This window comes from Cydia amplana, chromosome 10 (genome assembly GCF_948474715.1).
Source record: "Cydia amplana chromosome 10, ilCydAmpl1.1, whole genome shotgun sequence".
Classification (NCBI taxonomy): Eukaryota; Metazoa; Arthropoda; class Insecta; order Lepidoptera; family Tortricidae; genus Cydia; species Cydia amplana.
Window position 1 is genome coordinate 1025867 of NC_086078.1, and position 25688 is coordinate 1051554.

Here is a 25688-nt window from a genome sequence, read left to right on the forward strand (position 1 = left end):
GTAGGTACACAAAGATCCGAGACCCCGCAACTAATACGGATAAGAGACCTAGCTCGCTCTAGCGTGTTTTGAGTCTAGCGCCTAGTCAGCGCTATATGGAACAATGGTGCATGTCGCTGCGCAGTTGCGCCAACTCTAAATCAGAATCGGCCTCCGGGAGTATTTAACAGCCAGACATTTACTAATCTTTATATCATAAGAATAATATTGTCAACTCATATCAGTACAAAAGTGACCCAAATACAAATGTAGGCACAGTCATTTAAGACGTAAGCTTCTAGTAATACGAATTAATGAACCCAAATATATAAAAACCCTGGAAATCAAATATTACATAGAATGTGTGCTGTATGCGCCCCTCACTAGACATTCGGCGATATCAATTTCCAAATCTCACTGTAATTACATGACGTGTTGTTGTGTGTGTGACTGTGACCTCAACTCTAATGCCGAGTCTGTGCGGAAAGAGTAGAGTTGTGGAATGTATGGGGCCCAATACATTCCACAACTCCTTCTCTTTCCGAACCATAGACTAAGAATCCTCTAGACTGAGTTTAGAGCAATTATTTCATGAAACCGATGCTGCCAAAAATACGGGGGTGCGGGGGGACGAGGTGAGCGAATCCCGTGGCGTGATTGGTCCGTTCAAAGACACGGACCAATCACGGCACGGGATTGACTCGAAGATGGAGTAAAACTATCGTATACGTGGCAGAGGGGGTAGCGTTACTATGCTCAGTCTAGAGGATGTCTTGTCTGTGTTCCGAACAGACTCTAGGCGATACCAATTCTTATTAGGTCCAGTCGAAAAGCAGACCAAATGAAATTAGACCTTACATCAATGTCAGAAAGACTAAATTCGAAGAGCTCTAGTATCTAATTTGAATATTAGGAAAATGTGAAACAGAAGTAAATTACAATTTCAAGGAATAGACCTCCAATATGACATCGAAAAATTTTATCTATCTTTAGATAATATATCACAATCAAGAGTAATCCACTCGTGACACTGCCAAATGATATTTCCATCATTTTGACCTTATTAGTCTTATTACCACACCATAAGATTTAAAATCGTCTATGAGAAATTCAAACACAATTTTTTTGGTTTCATCTTCATCCAGCAACCTAAGAATTATAGCCAGCAGCAACCTTTGCAAGCCACGCCCATCGTCGCGACATCGGAATGCACAAAGGTTGATATTTTGATATTGACAAAGACAATTAGAAATAGAGGCGATATTGGAATTAACGCCATCTACCCGAGAGTAGGCCAAAGGTATGGTGCAATCTTGTTTTTACTTATTTTCTCGTAGTGCATGTTAATTATAAGATGTAATTTTTTTTTTTAAAGATGTGTCCCGCCGAGTTTGTTGCCGGTCCCATATTGGGATACCCTCCTCCAATTGAGGGGGGATTGAAATCTTCTCGGGGCAGAGGTGTAGGGTTGGAGCCGGTCTACCTAGCTTTATTTGACGTTCATAAGCGCATTGTAATTATGCCTACTTGAATAAACTATCTTTTATCTTTATCTTTTCGAGCGATGGCGCCATAACCTATGGCCTACACTCGGCTAGACGGCGTTAATATCAATATTTAACAAATTAACTCATATCGGTGAAAGAATAAGGCTCAAAGTCAAAATGCCGTTCTAACTGTTTTAATCTTTTGTCAAAAGATGGCAGTAAATGTACTGGGACTACATAATTTACCATGCCAGTAACTCTCTATTCACTCTATTCTCTTTGGATATTGAGCTGTAGCCACGCGCGTCAGTTGACGTGTTTGGCGGTAAACAAGGCAGCAAAAACACGGCACATATATCACCAAAAGACCTCAATCAATCCACTAAACTCATATTAAAGAACTCTTTCTTTAACACCGGCATAGACTCCTCATCCTTCACTCTCGCAGGCAGAATATTATCAAAATGCGGGTACTTGGGGTGCCACCAGTCAAACACAAAGATAGTCACAACGGTGTCTATGACAATGGATTGGTCCGGGACTAGGTTCCGGGAGATGTTGTGCGCGCTGGTGCTGAAGCCTAGGCTGAGACGGTGGTGACGGAACCCTGGTGAGAGGACAACGGATACAGAGCTCAGTGTCATGCCGAGGAGTGGTGGGACTTCGTGGAAACTTGTGCAGGTCACCTAAAAGTGGTAGGTAAAATTATATAAAAAAAAAAGTCAATAATGTTGAAATATTTAAGGGCCTTACATAAAATTAACGATATTGAACCATTTTGTGACTAATGAAGAGGAGTGTACCTAATGGGAACCCCTTTTCAATTAGAATCACGGCAATTTGTATGTGACCCATTTTAAACACTTCAACAAGTTGTCAGTCTTTATCGACAAGACTTTATTAAATTAGAATAGAGACTGGCGTTATTCATAAACGGCTGCTAACTTAATCAGTTGATGATCGTCATTTGTCCCTATCTGTCGTTATGCCATAGAGAGAGACAAACGATGATCATCAGCTGATCAACTTAGCAGACGTTTATGAATAACGCCGTAAGAAACTATATTATATAATTTATATGATAAAAGCAATTTTCAAGGTAAAAAGCGCGAAATTAAAAATAAAATAAACTTATCTTGGAAGTTGAATGTTAATTTGATGATGCAACTTAATTTTGAAAGTATACAAATTAGTTTAAAATATTAGTAACATTACTAACAGTTAAATAGATAAAGATTTTTCAAAACGAAAGTTGTTATATATGTATTTTTTGACGTAAAAAAGGATATTCATAAGTGCTTGTTGATTGATTGATTGATAGTTTTAGTAGCATTAAATATAAAATGTTTGTCTGTATTTAAGATCTGGAGGTATGTACTTCATAAAACACCACAACACAACACAACCATGATATATAAAAAGCATTGATATGGTGGCAAAATATGGAAATAATATTGCTACAATTTAAAATGAAAATATAAAACAGACCTTAATTTAAAGTCAAAATTTTGAAACAATCAAAATCATACCTGCAACACTTGACAATCCTCATCCGGATTAGCATCAATCCTATCCAGCTCGTCCAACATGTTCCCGTTTCCAATCTGTGGCCGTTCCAGCGGCACCTTCTTCAACTTGAAATACACCAGCCAATATATTGGTCCTTTATTATACCACACATTTATGCAGCGACGTTTCACCAGACGGTGCGGTCTACTGTCCTGTATAGCATCTAGCTCAATCTTATGTACAAACACACTGTATGTATGGTGCAACGCTCGTATGACTCTCTGCTTTAAGCCATACACTTTAAAACTATTCTCAATCCTCAATCTCTGTGGTAACCGAGGATGGCCCTGACAGTAACGCTTGTATAGATTGCGCCAGAATGATTCCCGTTGCGTGCAGGCGTATGACGCTTTATTTATGGCAGCAAAACTGCCTATTTGCTCCGGTTTGATATAAGCTGATATGAGATAAAATACAATTTCTGGGTATACTATACCTGGTCGCTTTTCAATGTCAACTTCAAGTTTTGCACTGCTCTTTTTCTTGTATATGTACCTTTTATAGCCCTCTGCATCTATCTCTTCGACCAGGTCATAGTCTGCCATCTCATCCCATGATACTTCACCGGTATCTGTTATCTGTGCTTTTTTCAGACGTCTGATTGGTTTTGGCGCGTCTGCGGAGTCTTTTAACGTAAAATCTGAAACATAGAAGTCCAAGTATACATATAATATTGTTGAACTATTTTTAATTTATTTGTTTTATGAGAATAAAGATTCTTTAACCTTATTTTTTGTTGAAACATCTTTTTTATTCTATTATGCACTTTGTCAATCCATTGTTTTCGTTTAATAAGATCGTCAATAAAGAGTATAATATTAGCAATTAATTGAGTCCCCAATATACTCACGAGGTTTTTTTTAGAAGAGGAACGAATTCTTATAAGAAAACTTAGGTATAGCTAACCTATTTTAATAAATTTATGTGTTACCTACCAAAGAGAATATAATCACTACGTTTTACCTACCACGAATTAGAAGTGATAATATTTAACACATCAATTTAATAACTATAGTACCTGAATTTGAACATTTCCAGTTTCCTTTCTTCTTCGGCATTGATTCAGTTGACTGTTTTCTTTTTTAATTATAAACAATCGGTTTTTCGCACGAAGTCAAATGTTCTAATAAACTACCGAAACATAATAGCACTGTTAAATTAGGAATGGGTAATGTATTGCTATTTATATGGTAAGGTTGGGTTATGTCCTTATGTCTTATGTTATAGGAAGAAAATAAAATAAAATAACTACTAACTCAGCGCTGCTCCATTTTTCGATTTGACATTTGACTATTTTGACTTGACATTGACATTCTTATCGATTAGTTGCCATGAAGTTAAACTCTACATCCTTGTTTTGCACCAATTTTGCACCCTTACCCGCCCACAAAATATAAAAACTATCAACATTGGTAACTCAAATGCTGATAATGATAACACATAATTTTTTTCAGCATTTATAATTCTAAATGACTTGAAGTATATTTTTTGAAACTTGCTGTAAGTGACCAAAACCAAATATATTTTTTTGCAAAATTGGTTTTTCATCTTCACTATAATTTTTTTTATAACAATCTTTGTAAACAGCAATACTGTAGCTCTTTAAGCGCCCTCTGCATACGCTAGGCGGTGACTTATTCAAAGAGTTGAAAAAGTTATCAGAAGTGTAATTTTCCAGTGAATTTCTCAGGGTAGCTAGGACTTTTGAGGCTAGTGGCATTACTGAAGTGTAAGTCAGGTGGATCGCTATGTTTTTACTAATTATCGTTGATGTTGTGTTTAATGTAATTAAAAGATATATATAACGCGTTTTTGAATTGACCTTGGAGGATACAACTAAACGGAGTAGCCATTAACAGGCTTTCCCCTCTGTCGAAAATAGGCGGCCAACGGTCATACACAATGTATGGACTGACGTTTATCTGACATGGCTATTTTTACGTTACGCATACATTTGACGTTCCCCTCCCCCGCAAAAATCGGCAGACTGTTTTGTACAGAAAATTACAGACATGGCGTCTCCGTTTGATTATATCCTCCAAGGAATTGACCAAAGAGCATATATAATCACTACGGAATTGACAAAATTAACATCACTATTTTACCTTATACCACAGAATAAATAATAGTACTAGGTACAGAAGACTCACTCTCTAACAAAACGCGTCTGAGCGGTTACCGCGAAAACCGAAATTCACAAATTGCGGGGATCTTTCTCTTTTACTCCAATGAAGGCGTAATTAGATCGATCGTTACGATCAGCACAGATATGGCCGCTAAGTGGCGACAGCGCCACGCGCGGCTTATGGCTTTCACTGGCTTATGGCTACCTGTAGCAAAGCGACGAAATCGCGGAGTGAGCCACGCCTGCTTATACGAGCACAACGAGGTCTACGAGCAGCCTCAGATAGAACATTTTTAAGATTTATATTAAAAAGATTTCGTTCAACACAATTGCGCCTCTCCTTCCCACAGAATATCGTTTCAGCATGGTTTCAGCAATGATAGTCAAAATTAAATTCGAAATTTTTAACATTGGTTTTTTTTTTGTTTTTATTTACTGACAAATTTGTTTTGCCAGACTATAGCCCTTGCTACACGGTCGCCGACAAGCCTTCTAACCGTCTGACCTTGGTCTGTCCTTGGTCAGTTTTGGTCAAATTTTGTTGGTAACAACTGTCTACACGGTCCGTCCAGACCAAGGCCACGCGGTCTGAGGGGCTTGTCGGCGACCGTGTAGCAAGGGCTTATGAGACTATACCTGAAGCGAGATGACACCTCTACATAAATACCTACTCTTTGATGTGATTGACGTTCCAATCCAAGATGGCAGACAGGCCGTTTGAGCTGTGATAGTACGGGATTGTAGGAGTGTAATTTCTAGGTGTGTCATTCTAAATATTGAACTAGAATGTCTCCCGAATTCTTGACTAAAATCTTGTACGAATATTCTGACAATGTGAAACTACGTCCTCGCGTATCGTGCGCTAGGTTTAGGTAACGTTTGTGCCGGGACATATGTAAAACGGTGATCGAATTGTGTTATTCGGTGTGTCGTGTACGCGATTTATTCTGGTTTAATGGTAAATTAAAATGTGGAATATGATGTGCGACGTGATGCCCACTATATCGGAAGACAGTATCAGCCAGAGGAGTTCGCAGTTTTCTGGGGAAGATGCGAATTTCGAGCAGCTTATGGTGTCGATGCTCGATGAGAGAGACAAGTTGGTGGAGAGCCTCCGGGAGACGCAGGAGCGGCTCGGGGACTCGGAGCTCCGCCTGAAGGAAGTGGAGAAGGAGCGGGACTCGTTGCATCGGCAGATCGCAGCGAACTTGCCTCAGGTCAGTGACACTGCGTTCTCGTAACACAAATTTTCGCCGAAGTCGGCTTTTTGGAGCCTGTTATCTAATACACACCTTGTTTATACAGCAAAACGGTTGTAGGTGTGTAGAAAATGGTTGCAATTAAGCATAACCTAAAAATATATGGATAGTTGAATCAATTACATACTCAGAGACACCTTGATTTTGTTTATATTTACTATTGATTATTGCCGTGACTTCACATTATTGGTCAATTGCTCTTTAGGATTTGTTCATTTTTGAATAATAAATAATGTATTTTAGGAGCCTATAATTATTAAATAACAATTTATTTGATGGTTGTGTTTAACATATTTCTAAACAAGTTTCATAAACTCGATAGCTTTCTCTTAAAATATCCAAAATAACAAAAAATAAATATGTACAGTAATCTACAGAGATAACTGACCCCCTCTGCATTAAAACTAGGGGCAATCAGTTATCTGCTGCATGTAATTCTATAGTTACTGACATTGAGGAATATATTTTTACTCATTACTACAATATTGCATTTGTTGACTAACTAGTTAGGCACCTTAACCTAGTTCTTTTATCATGGCCTTCAGGTTTTTCTGAAGCTCATTATGCACACACAATTACTAATAGTAATTAACGGAAAACATAATCTAGTTTACATACAGTTATGTACAGTCACCATCAGATATATCGGAGCGGCCGAGGTGCTCAAAAATATCTGAACATGGACTCTAATGCCTTGACATTAGAGACGGGTTCAGATATTTGTGAGCATTTTAGTAGCTCAGATATTTATTTATTTAAACTTTATTGCACAAAAGAAAAACTTATCATACAAAAGGTGGACTTAATGCCAAAAGCATTCTCTACCAGTCAACCTTAAGGCAAAGCAGAGAGATTGTGGGTGGTGCAACTGCTACTACTACTAACAAATTTTTTATATAAACCGCAAAGCTAATTTTAAAAATTTAACACACATAATATACACAATACATATAATATAAATTCATATACCTGATGGCGATTGTACAATCAGTATGTATAACATTTACTCTAATTTGGAACCTCAGAACTTGACAAGTTGACACACATAACCAAAAATACCAAGCCATTAGTTGTGAATACCTTTTGGTTAAATTATCAAAAAAATCGGAATCATCTACAGCAGATCCCCTACTAATGTTAAATGCACAACTTTGTGTGTCTGTCACCTCGTTATGCTTAAACTGTTTAACCAATTTAGATGAAATTTTGTATATAGATAGTTTGAGGCCCGAGGAAAGATATAGCCCAGACAAAGTTGCGGGTAGAACCTAGTGTTTTATAAAAACTACCAATTGACCTTCCAACCTAGACAGAGAAATCTAAGTCTTGTTGGAGAAAAAGTGCTAGTACTAACTATTGCAACGCTAAGCGGGCGAGTTGTTCAAAATTTCATTGACACACTCTTATTCGCTCATCAATAAATTCGCGTCAAGATAATTTTGAACATCTTGCCCGCTTAGCAGCTTCTGCTGCTGAATGTACTACTTTTGTAAATAAACATTCCTCATTATTTACTAACAAAACATAAAACGAGCAATTCTAAACATTACTGTCTATCAATGAGTTACATAATGGTGCATTACATGTTATAATTGATGATCAACAAGTTCATTGGCAATAACATAACATTAATGGGTTCATGAAACTAGAGCATGCGGGTGATTCTACAATGTCTTTATCTTATCTTTTGTTGTAGTGTAAATGATGACTACATTGATGGTGATATGAGATAAGATATAAGTATAATAGTGGAAGTCGTACAAGCCCAATTTCAAAGAAAACTGCATATCGATGTACAGTTTAGCCATTTAGCACATGCATACTAGAGCCTCTAGAGGTCAAAACAAAATTTTTAACCAGTTTCTAAAAATAATTTCCTTAAGTAGGAAAAAATAACTTTTTTTTTTTCAGAGACCTATCGTGTTCAGTATTATATGAAAGGGCTTTTTGAGGCGATTCTAAAAATATACCACATCATTACATTTAAGCCATTTTTTTTTTAAACAAAAATAATTTTTAAAGCATACCAAGTTTGGGCTCCTCCAGATACTATATGGCTAATTTTTTCTGTACTATATACAACAAATGATACGGGATATCCTCAAATCTTTATTAAAATCACAAATACCTCAGTTTAATAGTCTTGTGAAACACCCACATGTATACCATTGTGATGATTGTGACCACAGTTAATCAATCATAAGCCTTACTGCAAAGAGTTAAGATCTACCAATGCTCAGTGTGTTATTAGTATGAGAATTTACCATATTGTGAAATGACAATTCGTAAGCCTTATTGCAAAGTGTTAAAGTCTAATATCGGTTAGTGTATTGCTAGTTGAGAATGTATGACATAATAGTGATGCACTGTCATTGAATTGAGCTCATTTACCACAGTAGGTCAATCACATTCCGTGCACTATGTGCTGGGTTACATTCTGCATAGTTAGTATACAATTTTATTTAAGAAACAATGAAATCACAAAATTAATTTATAAGTAGACTTTCTAAAAGGGCAAAATCAGGGAAATCTAAATGTGTGGAACAAAACGTAATATATTTTTGTCTACTATTTTTCAGATATTTTTTTTAGATAAATACTTGTATTTGGATGTACAGAAATCGACCAAGGGCCACAGTAAGCTCAATTATCAATCTAGTTTCTAAGAGATGTAGGTATTGGGTATAATGCTTTAATTTAATGTAACATTCTGACACATTTACAGTACATATATGCTTTTACATACATTTATTACCCGCAGGGTGCTAAAGACTCATCAAGGCGGTTTCGTTGCTGTGATGTAATTAGGTAGCCATCTCCTGGCTAATGCTAAAATCATTATAATATACATACTGTACATAATTAAAGTATGGTCTTGTATTAAAATGTTTGTTTTATATTACACAATCGTAGTTCCATCAGTTATAAACTTATAAAGATACATGCATGCTACATATTGTAACACCAAAGTAAAATTATGTGAAAGAATTCTCCTTCTTCTTCTTTCTTCTTGCTTCTTTGAAAAATCTGATAGCTTTCTCAAGGTAGTAATGATAATATGTTAATTCTGTTTTATTAAGTTTGTCAAATTTGCGATCGGTCCAGAGGTTTTCTCAAGTAGTTGGTTTTTAACAATCTATAGGCTACGGTAACCGCTTATAACAATCCATAGGATACTGTAACCGTTTACTTCCGGGCCCTACCTACACTACTTCGAGACAAAAAATACAAATGACTTAATTTATAGTTTTAGCGAAGTGTTATCGACACCATCAAGGTCGCGTTATCATTTCGTTTGAGGTCAATGATGTGAAGACCCATTAGGGTTACGCTGTTATCAGCTTGTATCTCGCACTATCATGAGCTTTATTAACACCTGACGTGTGTTATGTGTGTTATTTTGTTACTTAACTAACTCAATACTATCCTTCTCACTGATAACCTATAGTAAACCTTATTGCAAAGGTATAAGGTGTACAGATGGTCAATCAAAGAGTGTTGGCGTTAATTACACATCATCATCTTCCTCGCGTTGTCCCGGAATTGGCGTGGGCACTAGTCTTTTACGAAAGCGACTGCCATCTGACCTTCCAACCCATAGGGGAAACTAGGCCTTATTGGGATTAGTCCGGTTTCCTCACGATGCTTTCCTTTACCGAAAAGCGACTGGTAATTATCAAATGATATTTCGTACATAAGTTTCAAAAAACTCATTGGTACGAGCTGGAGTTTGAACCCGCGACCTCCGGATTGCAAGTCGCGCGCTCTTACCGCTAGGCCACCACCGCTAATCAGAAGCGTAATACAGGTATAACAGGTACACGCGTGTACACGCCGGTGCGTATATGGGATTATATGGCAATTATCACGTCGCTTGCGAGCGTGTAATATAATGCGTAGGACAGGGGTCAGCAAACTTTTAAGAAGAAGAGCCAAAGACAGTAGAAATCACCAGTTTTGAATATGTACCTCAAAGAGCCGCAAATGTTGTTTTCAGTGTTGTGTTAGCCGCGACCACGACCAGGGAGACCTGTGTCGAAACGTCGGTAAATAAAGGTAATAAAATAAATTTCGCGATAGACCCGTCTATAAATGTGAGTTAATATGTGTTCTAACCGCGAAAGTTTTAAATATTATATTGTTTTCAGTGGTTAAGTTAACACTTAAGTTTTATGTTTTGGGAGCTTCGAAGATCCGCAATCGTGCCTTGAAAGAGCCACATTTTACCGATGCAGGGCATGCAACGAAAGCAATGTGACGTCTGATATATAATATCATACATTACAATCGGCATCTGTAGTATCTACGCAGGATAATCGTAACTCGCATGCGTTGCCGATACATTATCGTCTATATAAGTCTAATTCAACCGATCGATCAAATTTTCAACGTAATTTAACTCGCGAAATCTCGCGCTAACTAAATGAGTTTTTTGCGTCGGCGTGTATTCGCCTTAATAAAGTCATATGTAAAATTAAATATTCAGGAATCATTTTTTATCAAATCGCCTCGTCATAACTCATTTTCTTCACAGCAATAATGCGACTGGCGCTATGCCAATTAGGGCTTGCAATTCGAATATTCGAATTTGTCGAATATTCGACCTGTTTTGATATTCGAATATTCGGCCGCTCAGGTTTCGAATATTCGAATATTTTTTATTACTATAAAAAAATCTATGTCATCCGTTGTAATTACAGTTTCTGTGTGTTTTCCGGGTATTTACAGTGAATGAGGAACGGTGGGTACCCAAATACGAAGGAAATAATATTTTTACTCTATTCCTCTCGATAGACTTCGTAGTGGAACCTAACTCAATTTAATAGAAAACTAAACCCAAAAGTATGTTATTTTTATGTATGTATTTTTATGCTTTTTTTAATGTTATTTTTATGGTGCGTATAAGAGTTAAGTTAAAGGGTCATTCTGTTTATTCAGTACAAGCGTACGTTAAGCGAATTTTTGGAGTCTAAACCTTGCCACTTATCGCAATTCTCAAATTTAATCATACCAAACCTGCCCAACTTGGTAATCTAACCATGCACCTTTAGCTGACGAATAATCCACCCAGTAGTCAACTAACTTTTTCCCTTAAATATTCCAATATTATATAATTAGCCGACCGTTAGGAATAAAAACTTGCCAAAACAAATAAAGTCAATAAAGATTCAAAATACAATGGAATTAAAGGCCTTTTTACAGGCCTCTGAGTGACTACAAGTTAATTTAAATCGGAAAATAATTACCTACTAAAAAAAATATCTTACACACCTAGGTGTTTGGATGGTTAAAGTTATATTATTTCACGCAACGACGCATTTATAATAAGTTTTATCTAGAAATATTAAATACGTCCAATTTTGGCGTTTTACTTGTTTTTATAAATGTGGGCATCTCAATAGTAGAATGATAAAATCTAGTCCTTTAAGTGGATTTCTGCCAAATATCATTAGTTTTAGCAATGTTATGTGAAAAAAGCTTTTGAATAAAACGATAATAAACCGATTTCTCGTTCCTTTTCTTATTTTTTATAATATTCGAATATTCGAATACGTCGTCAGAAAAAGTCGAATATTCGAATATCTGAAAGTTTCGAATATTTGCAATCCCTAATGCCAATATTTCCCAATATAAACAAAGCTTACGCTTGTAATGTTCAACATCTCACCTTCGAAATTACTGATAAAAGTGATAGTTTGATTAAACGTGTAAAGATTTTATACAAGGGTGGGTCAATTATTATTTTTGTTGTTATTCCGTGAGCCAGGGGGCATATGTAGCACAATTAGTTAGAGCCAAAAATGACGGAAAGCGAAAAAACAAAAAAATCATCTTCTATTAAAATTCTTTACATAGCACAATCTCATATTAGTGTAAGGCCTGAGTGGACGCTCGAGTTGGGCGTGCAGCGGGGCGTGCGGCGTGCATGTTAAACAAATGCAAGCGTATAGGAGCGGCCTTAGTGCACGCTGCTCAAATTACTTGTGAGCCCGACGCCACGCTGCACGCCCCGCCGAACGCTCCGCTTCGAGCGTCCACTCTAAAAAATGAAGACCAACTAAGAGCAGTTTTCTCTTAGTTGACGTTAAGTTAATTATAACAATAACGATCTTATATAAATCAAAGAAACCTGATTACTTAAAACAATAAGTGTATCTGTGATTGAACTAATAAAGTAGGTATGTTATTAATCCTAACAATTGTATACTTTGCATCTATCAGTAACTTGTTGGCATAATTATGTAACGTAGGTTGATTCAATCCTTAACAAATTAATTAAAACAGATAAATATGGTAATAGTTGTGAACATTTTAATAGTTTATGTGATTATTTTCTCTTTGTTGATTTACATAAGACTTGGTATTTTAATCAACTAAACATATAATATTTAGAACAACGAAGATAAAACATTCAATCCCATTATGATCAAGTTATTGTATTAATTACGAAACTAATATTCCATTCTATTAAGAATTATTTGTTAAATCGATTTTCTTCATAATTAAATTAAATAATCAGTTAATCCGTTCAATCAAGAGATAAGTAGGGGGGCGCCGGTGCACCCGCGGTCCTCCCCGCCCGCGCCCCTGCGGCGCCTGTGACCGTGCGAGTGGGGAGTCAGTCTCCGCCTCGACGTTCAACATTCAACTACTTAGTCATTCAAGTGCGCGTCAACGAAATAAACTTTACTTGTGCCTTTATTTCACGGCAAGCCTGGAACAGTGAACGTGTTACCTTTGCTTTGTGTACCTAATGTATAATAGTGTATGTGCAACATGGAGCAAGTGCTAATCGCGGCGACGGGAATAAAAGGCGCGGGGACGGGCCGGGATGGTTATGTGGGAATCCCTGTTGTGGACTAATGAGACCCCAGGTCTACCCAGTAAAACCCCTGTTGGCCGCCTCAAGGCTTTAAGGCGAGGCACGGGAAACGATCGGGACCATGCTTCCGAAACCCCGCCAGCGGCTGTCCGAACTGCGGACTCGACTTCGGAGGAACTGTTTCCCTTTACTTCTCTAAGAGTGCGCCATTTTTTGCGCATTGGCCATCCCAGGGACCCTCGTGTAGGCGACAGACGTCCCCGAGCCTGCCGCCAACGGGTACCCATAAGGGGGAAATCGACGGTTGTACGCCAAACGGTCATTATATTTGTAGCCCGTTTTAAATGTTAATTATAATATACATATATGTAAAAGAAAGTTCGATTTTTAAATGTAAAACGTTTAGTTTTCTAAATGTTTAGATGAATAAATAACATCTTATTATATATATATTTTTTTTGTTTTATTCATTTACCCCCTTTTCATAAAACTTTACTTTGTTAAATTTGAATCTCAATTGTTTAATCAGTTCAACTATGAAGCTTGTTGTTTGTTGTTGTGTTTTATTGTACTAGTACAATTGATGAAGAATGGTATATTGTACTAGACAAGCTTCGTAGTTGAACTGATTAAACAATTGAGATTCAAATTTAACAATTTCTTAGTTCTGGCTAATAAGATGCATAAGTCGATGCAATCATGTTCTTAGTTGAACTTATTAGGGTCAAATAGTTGATACAGTAATTCTTCATGTTAACATTGATTTACATCTTAGTTGAAATGATTAAACAATTGAGATTCAAATTTAACAATATCTTAGTTCAGGCTAATAAGGTGCATTAGTCGATGTAATCATGTTCTTAGTTGAACTTATTTGGGTCAAATAGTTAATACAGTAATTCTTCATGTTAATATTGACCTACATCTTAGTTAAACTGACTTGTTTGTATTAGTTGGTACAGTAACTTATCATGATAATAATTATCAAGCCCTTAGTTGATCTTGCTAGGATCAATTAGTTAGCATAATTATTTTTCGTGTAAATATTGAACAAGATCTTAATTGGTTCAGTTACATAGATATAGTAATAGCAATCAGAATTACCTTATTTGATGTGTCTAAGTTCTTGTTAGGCTCGTATGGAATCAAGATGCTTGATTACGACTATCAAGATATTGATAGGGTCAACCAAATTTTTTTTAGAGTGTCCACTCAGGCCTTACACGTAGAGTTTGGGGTCGTTAGAATCGCCTTGACAAGTAGTAGAATGACTCATAACTGATTCTAAAGAAAAGTACAGTCTGCGATAAAAGCTCATCTTTACCCGTGTGAAATCAGCATACACATTAGCTCATACACAATATGGAATGCGACCAGAGAGTCAGCAAAATTGGACATTACGGCCATCTCAGCAGTGTTTATATTGTTCAGTGCTGGCGACGCGCCAACAGCATTGTAGATAACGGATTTGTCTACCATGGGAATATGTGAGGTAAGGCGGATATCACACTACATTCGTCCAGTGTTATACGTGCCTCGCTTGCACTGCGGAAGCATCGGCGTGTGAACTGCCTTATAGGGACCTGCGTAGCGTACCATCACAGTCACGGTAATTGAAAATCCTAGCGACTTTCTTATTGATTGTCACTGTGACAAGATACCTACTAAATCCCTTGACTGTACATGGTAGCGAATATACACCTGTCATTTGCGATTTCTATATATGATAGAAATAGCAGCGATACCGTGCAAAAGACGGTAAAAAGATCGCAAAGCTGTGTGGGTAAGCTACAATTTACAATTCGCAGCACGTAGTTACTCTAACTAGATAGATGACATATGAAACTATGTCGAAATATCGGGTACAAACAGCAACACTCTTAACTGTCCATCGGTGGACCTTATGCCATTTGTAATAAGGTTTACAAACTGTCAGTTAACAATATGGACGATGGTACTCTTACCCCGTTTCCCATGGTAGCTATAATAGCATGTCATACTTAATATAAAGGAAATAAAATCACCCTCTCGCTCTTGACATGAACAGTTTTTGCTTGTTGCCCAAAAGCTATAATCTGAAGCCGAGATCTTCCCGTTGCGAATCAGCCGCCCTAGTCAAACAATGTAAGTAGGTTAAACAGAAGGAGACCATCTTTGAAACAACTTCGTGTTGAACTGAGATCGTATGGAAGTGCAATTGAAACTATGCGAGATCTTGGGAAATAAAGTTAAATTATGTTTTATCCCTTTCTTACATAAGTCAAAATGACAGAGGACAAACGATTATTAGCCAATTGAGGTTTATAGCGCGTTTATGAATAAGGCTAGTTAGTCTTCTTTCTCTCTGGCTCTCTCTCTCTCTGCATCTCCAGAAAACTCGAGGCTCTGAAGAAGAGTCAAGACTCTAACAAGTTTTTACTAACTCTAGTTTCGATATTTACAAACGACTAGAAGCTAAGAAACCAAGTCAATTCCTAAATATTTCTATTTATATTAAATATATTAAAAACGGGTCACTCACGTGTTTTAATCCGAAAACGCTCCCGCGGCGGTCGCGTGAGTGACCCGTTTTTAATATATTTAATATGTCGGTGTCTCACGGAAGTTGTGTTATTAAAATTTCTATCTATCTTTGTATTATGCCGCGGTTGTTAAACTTATTTACGCTATCTATGTGATGTTCCTGGATGGCAATCACGTCAACATTATTATCTTTAGCTAATCTAGCGAGGTAGTCGCATTTGGACTGTGACATACCTTCAATATTTAATTGTAGTATGAGGACAGAAGGTCCTAAACTTTTCGTCAGAGAGCCCTTAAAAGGGCTATTTGAGCGCATTGTAAGGAAACCAAAATTGATGTATACAAAATAGCTGGGAGGCTCAGAGGGAGCGAGTTCAGCTAGCCAGGAACAGTCGGAATCTTTTAGCCGTCTTCTGCGAAGCCGTTGCCCGGGGTGGACCGCGAGGAGGTAGATTCCACAGTACACTAAGAACAGTAGTGAATCTAAGGCCGCGCGGCAGTCGCTTTCGTTAAAACTATTGCCAGGCACTCGAAGACTCAAAGTAAGTGGCCGCACTTGGGCACCAACATTTTTTAAGGAAACTTAACTTTATTATTTTCAATTAAGATTCAATCTCCAATAATCTAAAATTTTGAGATGTGGACGTATTGCAGGCAGGCGGCATAGAAGTATGATGATGACCGGCTGCTATACCGAAAGAACTTTCGATATTAAATGTTTATACGCATGTCAGATGACTAGAGTAGTACCTAAGCAAAGTAGTAGTAAGTAAAAGCAAGCAGCAACTAGAGTCTGTGCGGAAAGAGAAGAGTCGTGAAATGTAGGGGAGCCCATACATTCTACGACTCTTCTCTTTCCGCACAGACCCTATAAAATTTGATGATTAGGTTTTTATCGGTCGTAAAAGAGATAACAGATGAGTTTGTCTTCTATTTTAAAACGCCACTTCCGAGATGACGTACGCTTTCAAGGTATGCGGGGTATGCCACTGTTTAAACTAAAGATAGACGGACTTTATAATAACTCAGTAATTCTAATATGTATTCCTATTGTTAACGAAGAAAACATTCAATTTCAACACAAATATTATGTCTTAAAGCATTTTAATTGGAGCCTTATTTTAAAAGCTTGAGGTGCCATTGTTAAATTATTATTAAAAAATATATGTATATATATTTATTTCAACAAATACCAAAATTTCAATAAAATCAGTTCAGTGATCCCCACACTATAGGCTCAGCCTGTATCGTGGGAATCTTAGAGAAATACAGAATAATTATGTTGCCGCTATTGAAAAGAAGAGACAACTTTTGTCATTTTTCTACCCTTCGGCCGGAAAGCGTCAACTTTCGGCCCACTGCGCTAAACGAAGCTGCCGTCACGCACACAGCTTGACTTCCGGCTCCGTCAAACTAAAAAAAAGTATACATAGCCGGCCAGTAAATAAGAAAGCATCTTCAGAATCCTCAGATCACATGTAATTGTCGGCCGAGGCGAAGCCGAGACATTTCTTACTTTTCTGCCTTATGTATATTATGTATTAGGTATACTTATAGTGTTGCATGTGAACTCTTGTCCTAAGGTAGCGTTTAGAACAACAAAACCTTAAATAACTTGTGTCCTGTAGCACCTGTGTGTTTATACATTGTTGTGTAACCGTACCAACATACACTCAAACTGACCATCGATGGACTCTATGTGTTTGTTATAAGGCTTACGAATTATCATTGTGTGTAAATTAACCAGCGAAGTTTCTCCGTGTAAATATTGTCTTTTAGCTTACGTGAATTATTATTAGTATTACCGTCGTACTTTCCCACACCACAGTCAGCAGCAGAAGTCGGTGGAGCGATCCGAATGTACCTTATGAACACTCTAAAAATGTTAACAAGCCGTATGTCGTTTTTAAAGCCTTAGGACGTCCCTTCTTTTGCTAGGCGGCCCAGAAGGGTTAAGATGGCCGGCTCTTTATCATTTGTCACCATGGCTGTCACTTTCTAACATGTATGTAAGTGTGAAAGTGACGCATGACATGACGGGTGATAAAAACGCGAGCATGATATCGCTGCAGGTACGCTCTTTTCACATTCCGATCTTCATCCATCCTCTCAAGGAGGCCTAGCCAACGGAGTCTGTGAGCTTTAGTCTCCTACAGTAATCTAATAACTTGCTTAGAAGCGTGCAATATATTATTGCAGGTAACTGTACAGTGTTAACGAATGTTATGTCGACTCGGAAAATTGCTGACAATCGATACGCGTAAACGGTTCAAGTTGGAGTTAAAGTAAATAATGGGTCTAGTTAGCGAACGAGGCATTGACGTACTTACGAGGGCTGTTTGATAAGTACCCGTTTTCCAAATGTATTAATATCACGGGCCGAAAATATGTATACAATCGTTTTAAGCCATTTATCAGAGGTGGGATTTTTTTTAAATAAACAGCATTCTTTTGTTTTTTTCTCATTTGACAGTGATTCAGTGAAAGCGTGAACTTAAAATTGTGAAAACAATACACTCTTTTTGTTTGGGCAGTCGTGTAAAAATGGGGAAAGAGCAGTATCGGTCTGTAATTAGATTCTTGTTTTTGGAAGGAAAAACATGTGATGAAATAAAAGTAAGAATGCAAGCGGTTTACCATGAATGTGCTCCTTCTATGACAACCGCCAGATACTGGTTTAACGAATTTAAGCGGGGGAGAACAACCGTCTTTGATGAGGATCGCCCAGGCCGCCCAATTGAGGTGACTACAGACGATATGGTTAAGAAAATTGAAAATATCGTTTTAGCCGACCGCCGAATTGAACTTCGAGAAATCGTTGATGCTGTAAATGTTCCAATCGAGCGGGTACAAAACATATTAGAAGAAAAATTGGGTATGAAGACAGTATCGGCGAGGTGGGTGCCGCGTTTACTCACGGAGGAGCAAAAACGGAACCGACTGACTACTTCGGAGCAGTGTTTGGCCGTGTTCAAACGTAACCCGAAGGAGTTTCTGCGTCGTTTTGTGACCGTAGACGAAACGTGGGTCACCACTACACCCCGGAAATGAAAGGGCAGTCGAAGCAGTGGATTTTACCGGGTGAACCTACGCGAAAGTTAGCAAAAATCGTCCCATCGGCTGGATAGGTCATGGCGACCGTTTTTTGGGATTCGCAGGGTATTATACATATTGAGTTCTTAGAAAAGGGGAAAACGATAACAGGACAGTACTATGCCAATTTATTGGATGAATTTGACGCTGTGTTGAAGGACAAACGACCCCATCTAAAAAATAAAAAAGTACTGTTTCATCACGACAACGCACCAGGTCATTCGTCTAGAGTTGTGATGGCTAAATTAACACAATTACGCTACGCCCTATTGCTTCACCCCCCGTATTCTCCAGATTTGACCCCATGCGATTTGTTTTTGTTTCCCAACCTGAAAAAATGGCTCGGTGGTAAGCCATTTGGATCAAATGACGAAGTCATTGCCGCCACAGAGGCCTATTTTAATGACTTTCCGAAATCATACTTTTTGGATGGTTTATTGAAGCTTGAATATAGGTGGAACAAGTGTATAGAGTTAAAAGGAGACTATGAAGAAAAATAAATGCATATAAACAAAAACAACTGATTATTTTTTTCATAAACGGGTACTTATCAAACAGCCCTCGTATTTATATAGCTAGCTACTGCCAGCGACTTGGACAGCGATCTGTGTGTTATGATGATGATTATTGATAAAAACTAACGTAGCAGTAAGAATAGTCACCTGCAATAATATGTATACCCAACGAAGGCCGTTGAAGTTGTAGAGCCATAAAACCGTGTCACATATTTTTGCGACCTTCGAAAATATTGCAGGTTACTGTAGATACCTTAATTAATGTAACGTCAGCTTGAAAACAGCGCTTAATCGTGTAAGGTTTTAAGTTGAGCTCTAAATATGATTCCAAGCACTGAAGTCTACATACTACCTCCATGCCGAAAACAGATCTGGGGGCTTCGCCAAGATGACAATCGTTTGCGCCGTAGCGAACGAAACGCTTATTTCTCTCTATCACTCATCCATATTAATGCGATAGAGGAAGAGAGGCGTTTCGTTCGCAACGGCGCAAACGACTGTCATATTGACTAGGCCCCCTGTATTTATTAAAATAAACCAAGCTCAGACAGCCATTCCTTACACAATTTATAATAAAGTTATACTTATAATGTGTCGTAACGTTAGCAGAAACGAAGCCAAGCGTCTGCGAAGTTTCACTCTAAATGGGTTTAAGGATTCACAACTTATTTGAATACTCCAAATTACTCCAAACAAACGGTTATGCTGAGTGTTGAGAAATACAAATAGCGCTGGCGGTACACGGGCGAAATTCAGTAAAATGCTGCAAATGGTGTTATAGGTATGAAAGAAAATGAAAGGGTCAAATTGATTCAAATGTCCTAAAGATCAATCGTACCGATTTTCATACCTTTAACACCATTTGCAGCGTTTTTTGGCGAACCGCTAGCGCTAAAATACTGTTTTAGCCTTATACACTGCCTTCAGACTGTATGGTACTTGCCCAGTATATTTGTACTTATCATATATAAATATATATTATCTTAATTTGTCTTTTTTGCTCCCAAAAGTTAAGAACAAGTTTTATATAGACCAAACCAAACATGGCTTCTGCAAGTATATACTAAACAACAGGTACAGAAAATATAACTTTATTCTGCAGCGTGTTTACGACTCGTCTACTTGAATTTAAGCGAGAAATTCAGCTGCACCATACACCATACCGTACTAAACGAACGTTCACACATGCAAGTCATTCTGAAAGAGAATTGGCCCGCCGGACGCGGCTGTCACGCTGGTACCGGAAAATCAGCCGCCTGCTACAATATATATGTTCCATTCATTTTAAAACTTAGGCAATAATCTGGATAACGGGATGTCTTTACGCTTGTTAAACCTGAGCATTCGACTCCATGCGCTCGCTCAACTAAAAGAAATACAGAAGCTGACTGTATTTACCATCGCGGGTGGTCTAATACGTATCAAAAGACAATGCACGTATTTGCTTTGTGAAGAATATGTGGAGATCTAAAATTGAATGATTGCGGTCGATGCGGCAAAAAATTATTTAAACTTTCGGACCGCTGCTCTAAACGAAGTGTCAGCTTTCTGGCTCCGTTGGACAGACGAATAGTATACACACCTCGGCTAGTAAATATGCTTTAGATGTAATTTTCGGCCGAGGCGAAGTCGAGTTGTCAATTACTAAATAAAACTGCCAAATGCTGGTTTGGAAGCAAGCGCTGGTCCAGTCTATTATGGTACCTATTTATAATTTATATGCTGTTCAACAGTTATCAACTAGTTAAATAGATTTATGTGTCCCATAACCACCAGACCAGTTGAGCAGCTGTATGCGTCTTGGCATCCGTGGACAATGCAGTGTATAATAAATAGACGTCTGCTTGCTTAATGAGCTCCATGCTGTTGTGTTGCCTGTTAGTCACACTACCGAAGGATTCGTTCATGCCGTTAAAGTGCAAAAATAACCAGGTTAGTGAGTTGAAGCCTCGCGACGCTCCATCGTCCTAACACTCCTAACGATTCCGCTTAGGAAAACATGAAAGACGGTCAACAGTTATGTTGTGCTTGACCTACATTTTAAATAATAAAGAGTTAAATGTATACAGAAGGGTTAAATATAATACAGAAGCTGACTGTATGCGTCGTGGGTGGTCTATCGGGCATCAGTGGACAATGCAATGTATAAATATACGCGAGCTCGCTTAATGCGCCGCCGCTGCGTGCTTTGATGTTCCGCATATGAGTGACACTGGCGAAGGATACGATGATGCTGTTAAGTTACTAAGTGTATTTGAAATTGAATTATAGGTTCGAGCAATGTTTGTGATATTCTGATATTGATTAAAGTTTATAGCCCGTATAAAATATGAAAGTCTAAAGATTATACTACTTATTCTGAATATACTGAATATACTGTTCAAATACTAGGGAAAAAAATGTAATAATTCGATCACAGATCTTTCCCTGTAGACCCTCCTTCGGATGGTTCGTAACTGTATTCCAGATACCTAGGCAAACGTACACAATCATAAGGCAGGCAGAGCAACCTTTCCTATACGTTTTATTGGAAAATTATGGATTTCCATTTAGAAACAATTCGACACTATGCTAAAATTAATAAACGCAAAAATAGACCGCCATAGAAAATTACCTGTATTTTATTACTTAAGAATTATTAAGAAACATTATGTAGGCATCACAATAGTTCAAGAGCACCAAAACATATAAACTTGACATATTATGTTTGACATCGTTGCCATATGCGCTGCGTGCTAATTTTCTCGCGCGTACTGACCCATATAATTCCGACTTGAAGCTATCTCAAATGAGCATCTAGGCTCTTAGTTTAAACTTTATGACCGTTTCATAATCCTGGATTATTCAGTGTTTGCCCTAGATTTCTATCGAGTGTCATTATTAAGCCTGTCGTCAAATTAAAACGTCGATAAAGACATCTAGTCTGGAAGAAATTAAGTTGTTAAATAAAATAAAAGTTACTTTGTAGGCATTAGTAAAATAAAAGTTACTTTGTTGGTGGTCTGCAGTTTCGCCCATAGTTCTAATGACAGAACAATATTTCGCGCCGTGGGGTGGTAAAAAACTTGACAAAACTGCGAACTTTTTAATTGATAAAATTCTTTACACGTGCCTATTGCTGATTGGCTTCGCCCTTCAAGAAAAAAGGAGAGGGAACGGGAGGGAATCACCTACTTACATAGAAAGTCCTAGTATATTCTAACCTTTCCATCTTCACTACTTAGATGGTTGGCACTTGGCAGTCTTCAACTGTGCGTTTCTCCAAAAACTTCCTGCCTCATACAGCTAATCTGTGGAATGAACTATCGCCCGCAGTATTTCCGGACTGATACGACCTTAACCTTCAAGAAAAGAGTGTAGGTACTTTATTCTTAAATGCCGGCAACGCACTTGCAACCCCTCTCATGTTGCAGGTGTCCACGGGCGACTTACCAGCAGGCGATTCGTCTGCTCGTTTGGGTCCTATATCATAAAAAAATACTTAAGATATATCTCAATCTGTCAACATATGAGTTTGCCACTGATCATCAGATCAATCATTGGAAAATGTATGTAACCACCAGTTAACGACCCTCTCATCTATTGCTTACTATGTGAAAGAGAGATGCAAAGCTATTTGGCCGAACTGGGTCAAGTTTAGTGCCGGCCCTAACAGCTCGAACCTTGACATTCGACCGAGCCAATTTACCCGCCCCTTAAATCGTTGGAGCTTAAGCATATGTGGCGTTGTCTGCGCAGAGGGATTTTACGGTAACAGATTACATAGCGTATTGCATTATTTTATATGCCTAACATTTTTTGCGGTAGAATATATGAAGTTATGAAGGCTTCCGCTTTGTCTTCCTTGTTATATCCACTCCTATCGCTTAATAGGGGTTGGGTTAATACAATAAAGGATTAGGAGCCCAATATGTCCGTCATCAGTGCTTAACCCTTAAATGCGTGTTGCCAAATGTCTACAAAGCATTAGACAGTTCACAGATTAAGGGTTAAACAAATTCTATTTGTTCCTGTATATTATTTCAATAATAAAACTAATAAATTTTCCGAATTATTACATAAATTTACGCAGTATTTTAATTTATAAAAATTACATTTGTTTATAGATGAAATGTCGGAAAACTTGGAAAAACCTGGAAGTTGATGATGATGTGATTTTGGGCAGATTTTTCGGGGTTTGTAATTATTTTATATTTACAAACTTTATCATAGGAACATCATAAATAGTGTACCTTTCTGTGGGCAGTTTTTTCCTATACCCTAATATATTTCCAAAAATATGATTTAGCCTATGCAACTTTTAATACTGATTACGCAGTGAAAATCGATGATATCATTTTTTTTACTATTTTTCCTAGAAACGGCAAACAATTATGTGATACATATATTAATTTCAGGCAAAAAGAAAAAATCATGCATTTAAGGGTTAAACCTAAGGTATCAGAGAGAGACTCTGTCTGTGTTGCCTCTACACGCTTAAACCACTGAAGCGATTGAGATGAGATTTGATATGGAGATAGTTTGAGGCCATATTAGTTAAAGGCGGTGAAGGAAGGACATAGGATAGTTTTGCAGAAGAAAGATGCAATTTCAGAATATCGGTTTTATAATCTTTTTAGAAACCGCGTCTACATACCTATACGAGGCAATAAACGTGAAACGTGACCCCACAAACCACATACAGTTAAAGTCGTGAGCAACTCTGTAAAAGATTCGACTTTGTTTTCATGTTCATTGGCGAACGTCTCTACTGTATGTACTAAAATCATACTTAACCTTTTTAGGGTTCTGTAGCCAAAATGGCAAAAACGGAACCCTTATAGTTTCGTCATGTCTGTCCGTCTGTTTGTCTGTCCACATGTCCGTCTGTATGTCACCGCGTTACCTATGTATGTATACAGGGTGCCCAGTAATTAATGGATAACCTTCTAACCACCGACAGGGCACCTTAGGCTGGTCCAGAAAATGCACTTATAGGTCTAGTAAAAGTTTCGTGGTTTTCGAGATAATCGCACTTTTAGTAACTGTTAGCTATTAAAAAAGACAGAAAAGTTCGATTATCTCGAAAACCACGAAACTTTTACTAGACCTATAAGTGCATTTTCTGGACCAGCCTAAGGTGCCCTGTTGGTGGTTAGATGGTTATCCATTAATTACTGGGCACCCTGTATAGTTAAGAATTCTCTGTTTTTGTCTGTAATTTACATGAGGAAAAAGGTTGTAAATTTATTTTGCTGTCTCGACTAGTCTTTCTGAATATAGTTCATCTGGTCAGTGTAAGTTATCTCTATGATCACCCAGCTGCAAAAGTGCATACTCACTTTGTGAATGGAATTCATCCGTAAAATGGGTATGCACTTTTACAGTTCGGTGTACAATATACGATTTAGGTCGCTACAAACATTTCCTTAGTGATAATATTGGTGTATAGCTGTAGATTAGTTAGTGTAGATCAGGGATGATGCGGATGCAGATTTTTTGACATCCGCGGATGCGGATGCGGATGCGGATATTCAAAGGCTCACATCCGCGGATGCGGATGCGGATGCGGATGTCAAGATTGGGTACTTAGAAAACGTCAAATATTACATTTTTAGTATCTTTTTATTAAAAAAAACGAGTCGTTTAGTATTTGAGCAAGAATATAGGTGCGTTATATTTAATAAACAGTAACTTGGCCGAATTTTCTGGATCTAGGCGATTTCGTTATAAGTAATGACGAAATTACCTAGCACTGACGCCACCGCTAAGACGTTCCTGTACCGACTTGTTCGACATCCGCATCCGCATAAGCTCCGCATCGATTTTATGCGGATGCGGATGCAGATGCGGATGTTGAAAATAATGCGGAAGTTCCGCGGTTGCGGATGCGGATGCGGATGTTCGCAACATCCCTGGTGTAGATGCCCTTCTTCCTTTCACATTTCCACATTCCACCCTACAAAATAATACAAATACAAATAATACAAATAATTTATTGAGAAAAGTATAGTACAGTGGTTGCTCTTAAAGACTAATAATTTATAAAGACAAGTGATTTACAAATGCCTGAACTAGGATTCCCTGTGTTTCAGGCAGCAAAGGGCAATATTAATTATTTATTACTTATTCACTTAATTATATTATCATGCCGCGATCAGAAAGGGATTAGAAATAACAGATTTCCATACACTTACGTCAAAATCAATATGGATTGACAGCTATCTCAATCCCTTTCTAATCGCGATTCAGTAATAAACTATAGGTATGGTACACAATATAAGTCTTATTACCTAAACAAAAAGTGGGTTAAGTATTAAATATCAGAGTACAGTA

The 25688-nt window shown here is 37.7% G+C and overlaps 2 protein-coding genes across 2 annotated transcripts in view; one reads left to right on the forward strand and one right to left on the reverse strand.

The window, feature by feature from the left end:
• Window positions 1-1798: 1798 nt before the first annotated feature.
• Window positions 1799-4251, reverse strand: LOC134651749 (putative transmembrane protein 183BP). Its single transcript, XM_063506849.1, has 3 exons — window positions 4054-4251; window positions 2996-3675; window positions 1799-2152 (listed from the first exon to the last, which is right to left on the reverse strand). Exons 1-3 carry the CDS (start codon window positions 4091-4093, stop codon window positions 1841-1843), a joined length of 1032 nt encoding a protein of 343 aa, XP_063362919.1. The 5' UTR covers window positions 4094-4251; the 3' UTR covers window positions 1799-1840.
• Window positions 4252-5851: 1600 nt separating this feature from the next.
• Window positions 5852-25688, forward strand: part of LOC134651474 (liprin-alpha-1) — a 215324-nt gene continuing 195487 nt past the window's right edge. Inside the window, exon 1 of the mRNA XM_063506585.1 lies at window positions 5852-6377. Coding sequence (XP_063362655.1) covers window positions 6129-6377 — 249 coding nt within the window. The 5' untranslated portion in view covers window positions 5852-6128. The remainder of the gene's footprint in view (window positions 6378-25688) is intronic.

What these genes read in the sequence shown, in the direction of transcription:
- LOC134651749 (XM_063506849.1), bottom strand. Translation starts at nt 4,093, where the DNA reads ATGCCGAAGAAGAAAGGAAACTGGAAATGTTCAAATTCAG. An exon ending in CTGGAAATGTTCAAATTCAG is followed by an intron (nt 3,676 to 4,053) that starts GTACTATAGTTA and finishes TCTATGTTTCAG; the next exon opens with ATTTTACGTTAAAAGACTCC. An exon ending in AGGATTGTCAAGTGTTGCAG is followed by an intron (nt 2,153 to 2,995) that starts GTATGATTTTGA and finishes TACCACTTTTAG; the next exon opens with GTGACCTGCACAAGTTTCCA.